At 34.3% G+C, this 10508-nt stretch overlaps 1 protein-coding gene across 2 annotated transcripts; it reads left to right on the plus strand.

Moving 5' to 3' along the window:
- The first annotated feature begins 551 nt into the window (after window positions 1-551).
- cdkn2c (cyclin-dependent kinase inhibitor 2C (p18, inhibits CDK4)) lies at window positions 552-4738 on the plus strand. 2 transcript variants are annotated; one of them, XM_067393577.1, is made up of 3 exons: window positions 552-668; window positions 1089-1759; window positions 3673-4738. In XM_067393577.1, the coding sequence occupies exons 2-3, from the start codon at window positions 1628-1630 to the stop codon at window positions 4042-4044; spliced, it is 504 nt and encodes a 167-aa protein (XP_067249678.1). In that variant the 5' UTR covers window positions 552-668; window positions 1089-1627; the 3' UTR covers window positions 4045-4738. The 2 variants fall into 2 exon arrangements, with proteins under 2 accessions (XP_067249678.1, XP_067249679.1); XM_067393578.1 differs by having other exon boundaries at window positions 555-653.
- Window positions 4739-10508: the final 5770 nt, after the last annotated feature.

Consider the following 10508-nt stretch of genomic DNA (forward strand, 5'->3'; position numbering starts at 1 on the left):
ACACTAAAAAGTGCCAAGAACCCCTCTATAACACCAGAAAACAGCATAGCCTAGTTTAATAGTCCTATTTTTTAGCAGGGATGTAGCAATATGCGTTAATATTACTGTGTAGTAGTGTCAATGTAAACATTACCTATTGCTGTGCTGTAGATGCATTCATTCCAACGAATAAACAAAACGATACGATGGTCAAATGTTGACAAACTGCACATTTTTAGAAAAAAAAAAAAAAACACTTATGGTGTGCTAGAGGGTAGCATCTCGGCAGTTCACATGACTGAATATAAACCTTGCACTGTTTTAGTCTTTCCTCCTATAAATAGCTTGAATGAATTTGACTTCAAACATACATTTATGGAGAGGGGAATCTTACACTGGGAACACTAACAACTCAAAGATGAGTGCTTAAAACCGCAAAAACTGTGAGAATGCAGCAGAAAGTGCATCTCTCAGCCTCTCCCCAGCAGCATTACGGTTGATCCCGCCTTGCTCCGCGTCTGTTAGTAAAAGTGGGCGGAAGTGTCGGCCCTTTATTTCAAAAACGGAGTGATGTCAAACAACAGCGGCAGACTCTCTGACAAAGTCAGCTGTCTTGCAACCAGCTTATTCAACGGCCATAAACCATCCGGAGAGGATAACTCGATACCCGCGACGTAAGCATTCTGCAGGTAGTGGATACAATGTTTCATTTTAAATGATCCATTATGACGTCGTCCATCATCGGCTGAATCGTCACAGTGTAACTGCACCTCAGTGCGCGAGGAATCACTACGACAGAACATTTGTAGATATATTTACGCCTGCAGTTTGAAACGCTTCACCGCAGGCTGAAAGCCTATTAAAGATTCTTTTTTACGCGTGTCAGCTCGGTATTGGCGACTGGTGTCAGTTAAGCAGTTTTGATAACCCTCATGCCAGCGTTCTTTGATGTGCACATCAAAGAAGATTTGCTTTTGACGTTTCATGTTCAAAATGGGCGGGAAGCTTCTTGCATTAAACTTACAACACATCCTTGCGAACTCCCTGGATGCTAAATAAAAATTTGCTCGCGGAATAACAGTCTTCTCTCTCTATTTATCTGTTTTCAGAGCTCGTTCGGAGGCTTGAAATGACAACATCTGCGAATGCCATGAACGCATCGCACTTCTCCAGCCCAATGCACCTGCATATACTTCATATCAGAGGACTCATGAAAGGGAAGTTTGCCTCTCAGATGCGAGCATTTTTCATGTGACTACTACAGATCTGTTTGAATGTGAGATCATATCTGGACCGAGACCACGACAGAGCTTCATGTCATTCATGGACACGGAGAGGAACCTCTCGCATTGATCATATAAAAGAGGATGTTTGTTTTGTTTTCGTTTTTTTAATATGTTTCTTGAATGCCCATAGATTTGATAAGAGATGGCATGGCATCCCTGTTCTCTCCGCTGGTTCCGATGGCTTCGGTAGGACGATATTAATGTGGGTGGACCTTGGCGCATCTCCAACGGATATTTTTTTAGGGGGGCTGGAGGATCGGACTATTTACTACAGCTTTGTAGTACTTTTTCCATATAAACCAGCGTAGGTTTTTTTTAAAAAGCAAGCATCAGAGATATTCTACCTCCTTTGTCAGTATATAATGGCCGAGGACACAGCTATAGATGGACTGAGCACTGCAGCTGCGCAGGGAAATCTGATGGAAATTGAGCAGATACTGCAAAGCAACGTGAACGTTAATGAGAAGAACAAGTTCGGCAGGACACCATTGCAGGTTAGACTCTCATCTCCATGAACAACTTACACATCTAAACACGGTGTTTATAAAGCATATTACATCAGCCTCACGAAAACAATATGTCCTTTTCCTTCTTGCAGTCACCATGAGCAGTGGCCTGGTTAACTACTAAATAAACCTGTTTTTTTTTTACCTGCAAACAAACAAGTAGCCCTACGCACCTGTTGTAAATGATCTATATTTTATTATGCAAACAGATAGTGGAACTCGTTATCTTTTACATAAAGCATTTATTGTGTGTCCTGAAAACTGTTTTATTACACCAGTCAGATCACGAGCTGAAGAAAATATAGCATTATACTTTTTGGCAGCATTTTACAGATTTAGATATTATTGTAGGCTAATTGTTTCCGTTTTTTTATACAATGTAAGTGTACCAACAAATTTAAATGATAATGGAGTTTCAATGTTAAGGCCGGAAGTGATTATATGCTTATGTTTATTATTTACTGTAATGGGGTAAGATAAAACTCTAGAATTAAGTCAAATGAAAATCATATATTATATATTAAAATCCTATATGCCTCGAGAGGCTGTTTGTGCTTTTTAAATTGTTATTTGATTTATAAATAATATGTACTGCTAATGAGAAGGCCGTCTGGACTTAAACCAGACACAATATAGCTGTTTAATTTCGGTCAGCATGAAATATAGTTTGATATTACTCATGTGCTAGTGTCATATTCACATAATATATTCTCTTAGCTTCAGAATGAGTGATATTCTCAAGGGTAATCCCCATCCTCGATGCTGGTAGCCGTAGCATATGCCAATTTCTGAATGCATATGTGGCATAAATTCATAGGAATATGGCACATAAAATATACATGAACGATTTCATGTTAAAAAAGAATTATATGAATAAGGAAAGGTGTACATTTTAAATGATGTGACTGGTCACTACTTTTATTTTATTTCTCGTATTATCAACTTTTACCTCTAGGTCATGATTCTGTGTTGAGACAAAGGAATTTATAAAATACTAAACATTACTTGTGTCTTAATTAATATGAGGTGAAAAAAAAATATGCATGCGTATAATTATCCAAGAATGAAAAAAATCATTTGAAATAGCATTATTTATATTAAAATACTGGTGTTATGTACTGGTGAACTTCCTCGTGAAATTTCCATAAACATTTTCATATGTACATTTTTTTTTTCTGGGTCTTTTTGTCGATTAGGTCCATGACATGATTTCATAACTTCATATATGTTATCATCAGAAGTCATAGAGTCATAATTTTGTGCTTAAAAATTCTGTTCGCTTTTAAACATTTTTGGGTTATACTTTAAAGTATTTGTTAAAGTGTAATTATACATTTATTACTGAGTAATAAGAGTTTAACTACATGCATTTACTGTAGGGTTAGGATTAGGGTGTGGTTTAGGGTTAGTTGCATGTAATTATATACAATTTATAGGAATTACTATAGTAACTACATGTAACATGTGTAAGAAAGACACTAAAATAATGGATTACCCATTATTATGTCGTAGGTTTTGAAGTCGTGGTTATAGCAAATCATCTCTTCGATTTCTTTTATTTGCATGATAGCAATAATGAAGCCTCTTCTGAGAAATAATAGGTTCTCAGAACTATCATATATATATTTATATATATATATATATATATATATATATATATATATATATATATATATATATGTATAGGCATGTCCATATTTAAAAGATGTTGAAAATTTGACCTAAAATACACTATTGACTTATGCATTTATATACATTTTTACCTTATAATCTTGATAAAAGTTTAAATAATCCACTCATAATGTTTAATTAAAAATGCACACATTCGCTAAAAAAGGTTATTTTTGTTATTAATAATTTCTTAGCACATTAACACGTGTTCTCTTTGGGTTGTATTGCAGGTGATGAAACTTGGCTGCTCGCGCATTGCAGAGACGCTGCTTCGAGCAGGCGCCGACCCAAACGTGCGCGACCCCATCCTTGGACTGACCATCAGTCACGACGCCGCGCGTGACGGATATCTGGACACTCTACAGGTGCTCGCGCAGAATGGTGCTGATGTCAATCTTCTTGACAACAAGGGCAACCTGCCTCTACATCTGGCGGCGCAAGAAGGATGCCTGGATGTCGTGCAGTATCTCGTAAATTGCTGCAATACACAGCCTTTTCTGCGTAATAAAAAAGGCCAGACGCCTCTTGACTTGGCGTCATTGCACAAAAAATATAAAACTGTGGAGTGGTTAGAGAACATTGCACCTTCACAATCCAGCTAGAGATTATGATCATGGGCCTGCTTGTTTTGTTGTGTTACAGAGGTAGCAGACAAATGCTGCGATTTGTCACATTGCGGAAAATTCAGCCAACTACCTCTTATTGCAATGTAAAATATTGGGCTCAGGGGCTTGTCTTTTTGTGAAGAACAATTAAAATTTGACTTTGTATGTAATTCACATGGCCCCCAATTTCAACTGGATAATTGTTTTTTTGTTTTCAACAGCTATTTTTCAGGTCACCTAAGCATCCATTTTAGATTTGTAGATAATTTCTTTCACTAACTTTCAAGCTCATACTTGTCCTTCTATATGTCCTGTTTTATAACATGAAAAAAATATAATCTACATTAAGTGATATGTTCAAAGAAACCAATCTCCTTTTATTGAAGTAATTGCACTATAATGGTCAAAATCCACTTTAACAACCCCTGACTGCTCTGATTTTTGTTGTTTAGTTTTATGACATTAAATTTGCACTTTTGCTTGTAATTAATGCCTTTTTAACTGTGAAAGATGTCTTTTGTCGCATTGAAAATATTAAAATCCTGCAAAATAACCAAAGAACCCTGTTAAACGGTTTCAGTAGCCTATATGTTTTCATGACGTTGCGTGTTTAACTCTGGCCTCGTGTCACTGAAATACGGGTAGGCCTAGAAAACATTTATGAGACTGTATTAAAAACATGGATTTGAAACTGTTGTTTGATGTTGTCGAATGTTTAAAGCAGGCTAAATAAAACGCTGTGACACGTTAGCGGTGGCAGAGTTGTATGTATTTTTAGCGTATTAGCAAGTTAAAGAACACCAGTTGTCTGCCGTTCCCAAACAGAAAGCCTCACAGTTGACAATTATCAGATTTAACTTTCATTGTAGTAAAAAAGCGAAAATAAATTATTATAACTTTATGGCTCTATAATTAATTTGACGAGAATTAGCTATACATTTCCCTCACCTTTTCAAATACTGTTTCTGGTGAAATACGTTACGCTCATTGTGTTTCTGTCAGCATTAGCTATTTGTAGACATGTTCTTAATTTCTAAAATAAAAGTCATTTTAATAATTGTATTTATGGGGTTTATTTGTAAGGTGTTAAAAATTAATAAACAACTGGCGGTGTAACTCTCCGGAGATTGTTAAAAAAGTGCCATTAAAAGCCTTTGGGGGTGGGGGTGTTGGAGTAATCTGTTAAAATTTACTTCTTTAAAAACTAACAACGAAGCCATTTTGTGATGAAATAGGAATATTTGAAAACCACTGTGGAATTAGTAACAAACAGGAAGAAATGTTTCAGATATTTTGACCTTTTCATGACAAGGCACGTTTTGTTCAGGTCAAACAGAGTAGGCCTATAATGCTAAATCCTCTTGACTCAATAATTCATGATATTTAAAAAAAAAAAAAAAAAAAGTTTAACATTGATTAATATGTTTGTGTATACTCACATGTAGGCTAATAAAAGGTGCAAAGACAGTATTTTAGCATCTGACATTTTTAGAGTCCATTTTTATAGAAAAAGGTATAAAACCAGCATGAATACAAAGCTTATATATCTAGGAACTTGATACATGTGTTTTAAACTAGATTATTAAAAGATCCTTTCCACAATCTCGGACATCCTTATCCTGTTATTGACCCATAAATATCGAACCAACAGAAACAAATACGCATGCACAGTGAAACCTAAATATGCGTCATACGTGGGCACATTATTTCTGTGCTTTCTCTCGCAGTAATCTAAAACAAATATTTTGACGTGTGGTGTGTGGCAGTCATTCATTTCAAAACCAGACTACAAACAGGAGCGAGGATACGTTTTAACCACGAATTCGTATAATGCGCCGTATTATGTTTGATAAACAATGCGCTTTTATTTTAGGGTTCGTGCGTCGTGGATACATGGACTGTTACGTTCGCACAATATAAAATGATAGACATTGAATGATAAAATGGTGACTCTCTGTGAGGTTTTTCATGGTCGTGCAGCAGCAGAAATCCGTTAGATCGGTGGGAGGAAACAGTCCAGTGCGCAGTGCCAAGATTTTCAAATTTAGGCGCTTTCGGTGTAAAAACGCTCAGGATTCTCCCCGAACGCTCTCTGCAAGAGAAGACGAAACGTGTAGGGTGTTCGACGCTTCTAAAAGCAGTTTTCTTGATTATGGAGATGCCATGCAGTGATCTTCTTCCTGGTTGCTCGGCTGCGTAAAATCTTCTAGAAACGCACGATGTTTGACAACGCGTTATCCTTCAAATCAAATGAATTACATTTATGACAATTATTCAGCTCCTAACATGGGTTTATATCGACTGTCAGCGATGAAAAAGGTAAATAAAATAACGTCTAAATGTGCAAAAACTCGAGACATGTTTGGGCATGTTTATGGTCAGTTTAGCACACATGTATGGTTAACTATTTTAAAAAACGAGCTTTTTATGTTTATTGAAAGAACTGTGTGAGTTAATCAAATAAATAACTTAAAATCAATATTTAACATGTTGAATGTAGGCTATATAGCATTATAATGTCAAATCGAAAGAATTTGACACCTGTCAGTACTGAAAGCTAAAAAATGTTGACCTATATTGTATGACCATCTGTTCTCTACATATTTGCATACATCCTGGTTACATTGCTAGCCTGTGATAAATTTTGATATATTATTTATATATTGTAGAATATCCATGTAATTTCTCTTGAAAGGGTGTGTAGAGGTCTCTGACCTTTCAGGAGACTTTGATGGAGCTGATTAAATTGTTAAATGTTCTTAATGTAGGTTTTCAAAATTAACTGAGTGATCAATGCAAAATATAATTTTACTATACTGGAGAACATTTTAAGAGAGACCTTTATATTATTTTAATACAAGTAAAAATTAAGTACATTAGGGTTAATTCTGATTGCATGAACGTCTGTGTAAACAGATCCTTTATTGCTCACTAATTACAGTTTTTGGTTACACTTTATTTTAAGGTGTCCTTGTTACAGTGTAATTATACATTCATAATATATATATATATATATATATATATATATATATATATATATATATATATATATATATATATATAATTATACATTTAAGTACTGTGTAATATTAATTAACAACATACTCTAGGGTTATGGTTAGGATTAGGTTTGTTAGTTTTTTTTTACACTAACTACGCTGTAAACCCAAATAAGTTGGCAAAACTCAAAAAATGTTTAATTTAAGAAATTCAAAGTTTAAGTCAGCAGAACTGGCGGATTTTATTTTGTACTCATACATTTTCATTGTTCTTGAAATGTTTGAGTATACATTTCACTTAAAACGATCATGTAACCCCAGTGTAAATATTTTTATTAGTGTAAAACTAACTAGCTATATAACAAGCTAATTCAGAAAATGCTAACTTGCTAACATGTCAACAATAGCATGGTATAGCACATGCTGAATGAATACAGCAATGTATAGCATTTAACATACTTGCTCTCAAACCAAGCTGCATGCACCACTTGATGGTAAAAACCTAAATTAGCATAACAAAACATTAATCACTACTAAATCTTCCACTTAACATTAATCTTGCACAAAAAAACATTATATAACACTTAATTTTACTCTCCCAGTGGAGTGCCATGGGCAAAGCATGCTGGGAAATCAATATCGAAATCGAAAAAAGTTCATCTAAATTAAAAGAAATAATTCATACAAATCAAAACAACAAACCAGTTCAGTTTACTTAAATTTGATCAGTTCTGTGAACTTGAGTGCTAAATACTCATAAAAGTTCATTTGACTGAACTCATTTAAGTTTGTCCTACTTAAACCAATTAATTATTTTGAGCGTTAGAGTTTACAGTGTACATGTAAAGTAAAAATGACACTGTAAGATAAAGTGTTACCTAATTTATTTATTTTTCACCATATTATTAAGTCAGCCTGCTATGAGATCAGTTCACTTTTAACTGAATGGAGACATAAGAGAGCATCATGTACCAGACCTTTCATCTGCATTTCACAAACTGTTTACCCCGGCCGGTGTCTGATTTTTTGCCGTGTCTGTTTAATTGCTCAACTGCAATATTTTGTTCTGTCCCAGTGAGGTCACTGAATGACAAAATCTTTTAACTTACACCAACCCTTGTTGGTCATTCCACTGATCCAAAATGTTTTTTTTTTTTCTTTGCATATTTATGTCATATAAGTTATAGTTTATGTATGTGAATGGGATAAATACTTTTCAACCCCGGGGCTTTTTTTTTTTTTTTTTTTTTTAAATTCGAATAATAGTAATAAATAAAGCAGCCAGTCTGTCTTTCTTGATGTTTGAATGTTAATGCAGAATACTGAATAAAACCCAGATTGCTTTATACAGCTGAAGCATCAGTGATTTTGTGGGCAAAATAACAAATTTGCTACTTTGTAATTTATGAGTTTTACAAGAGCCTGTGTGCGCAGCTGCCAGGTGGAGTGCCACTTGAAAATCCTCTTTTGCCACAGAAAGGGTGATACAATATGTCCAAAAGCCCTGTGGTGGTGAGGCATTGGCCAGTCAACAGCAACACTTTTATCAGACTTTGGGAAGAACCACTGTGCATTTTGCTTTCCATTTTCATGAGAAGTTCATTTGTGGTTGCAGTGACGGACAGCCCAGAACTCAATTCAAGTGTAGCTTCCTTCCACTTTCTGCATGGGCGCTAGGAATTGTGAAACAAACAAAGTATAATGAGCAGAGTTTGCAGATAGATAGACGGGCGGACAGTCAGACAGATAGATAGATTGATTTTGTAACTTTATAATAACATGCAATAATGGCAAAAAGTAATGTGACCCTCATTGCTGAAATAACAAATGTGGATATAGATAGATAGATAGATAGATAGATAGATAGATAGATAGATAGATAGATAGATAGATAGATAGATAGATAGATAGATAGATAGATAGATAGATAGATAGATAGATAGATAGATAGATAGATAGATAGATAGATAGATAGATAGATAGATAGATCTGCTTTGCTCCTGGTAACTTACAGGAAATTTTGGAAAGCACCTTTTTAAAGCTGCTGATCAGGAATAGTTTCATATGAACCTTGTTTTGTTAAAAGTACACCTAATGAGGTTTTGTGTCACTTGCAGGATGCAAGTGCAAACTATATGCAAACTATATTTCTGGGAATGTGCATATTTACATATGTAAATATACATAGAAGAGGGATTGTCACACTTTCAAGTCAGGTCAGGCCAGGTTACCACATTTATGTTAAATGGAGTAAACTGTTAGTTATAAAAATGCTTTTTGAAAAACTTGGTACATTTCCAGGTATATTGAAATAAATAAAAAATACATTTAGCATTTAATATTTAGTTTTAATTGTAATATTTAATATTTCAATAAAATATATTCTCCTCAAATCAATGTCAGTGCAAAGCAGGATCACATTGTGACAATTTACCCAACATCCAGTGGTATGAGATAACATGTTTAATGAAGTGTCTTGTTTCCTTGGCAATAAGGATGGACATAGTAGTTTTTTGCAGCCAAGACTTTAAGGTATGTGCCATTACAGACACTGAAAATAAACCTTTACTTAGAAATATTTGCTGGAGTAAGAAAAGTGTGACAACTAGGGCCAATCTTCCCTTGTATGGTGCAGGGACATTTTGTTTTTCTTCGCAAATGTGTATTATTACTTTAAAAAAATCCTCTCATACAAAATTCACTTTACAAAGACATCCATCATTAACTGGTTAATGGTACTGTAGGCCTACTAACCTATGATTACACAACAGAACATTAGAAAATAAGCTCTCATAAGAAAACAAGCTCTGAACAGCGCGACTATAACAATGACTAATTATTTCACGTTTTATCTAGTAATGGTCAACCCAAATAAATATAAAAATCGAGTTTTTAAATCTAAGTGAAAATGGCTGGGTATAGCATAGGCCTACAACAAAAGTGACTCAGCAGTTCGTGTGCTTCGACATAACAGTAATAAGCGCCCTCTAGTGACGCACGAATGCTGCTGCAGAATAAACAACAAAAAAAACGAATCAGTCTCAATGAGCAGAATTTCAGAAGGCCACAAAACGTATTACGTAGTGACGTCATTTACAAAGAACAATGAGTTTTATAATAACTTTCAATAATAATAATAATAATCATGAATATACAGCGGCAAGAATACGTTTGTGAGCCCTTGGAAAATATCTGGATCTACTCATAAAATGTGGCTAATTTGAGTCACAATTACAGACAAACATTTATCTATCCATCTATCTATCTATCCGTCATATATATATATATATATATATATATATATATATATATATATATATATATATATATATATATATATATATATATAAAGTGTGTGTGTGTATATATATATATATATATAAAATGACACTTAAATTATCTGTTTAGCATTATGTTTTCAATTATATTTAATGAATATTGATATTCAAATAGAACAATAAA

The sequence above is a fragment of the Chanodichthys erythropterus genome, chromosome 9 (genome assembly GCF_024489055.1).
Source record: "Chanodichthys erythropterus isolate Z2021 chromosome 9, ASM2448905v1, whole genome shotgun sequence".
Lineage (NCBI taxonomy): Eukaryota > Metazoa > Chordata > Actinopteri > Cypriniformes > Xenocyprididae > Chanodichthys > Chanodichthys erythropterus.

What these genes read in the sequence shown, in the direction of transcription:
- cdkn2c (XM_067393577.1), top strand. Translation starts at nt 1,628, where the DNA reads ATGGCCGAGGACACAGCTATAGATGGACTGAGCACTGCAGCTGCGCAG. An exon ending in TCGGCAGGACACCATTGCAG is followed by an intron (nt 1,760 to 3,672) that starts GTTAGACTCTCA and finishes GTTGTATTGCAG; the next exon opens with GTGATGAAACTTGGCTGCTC.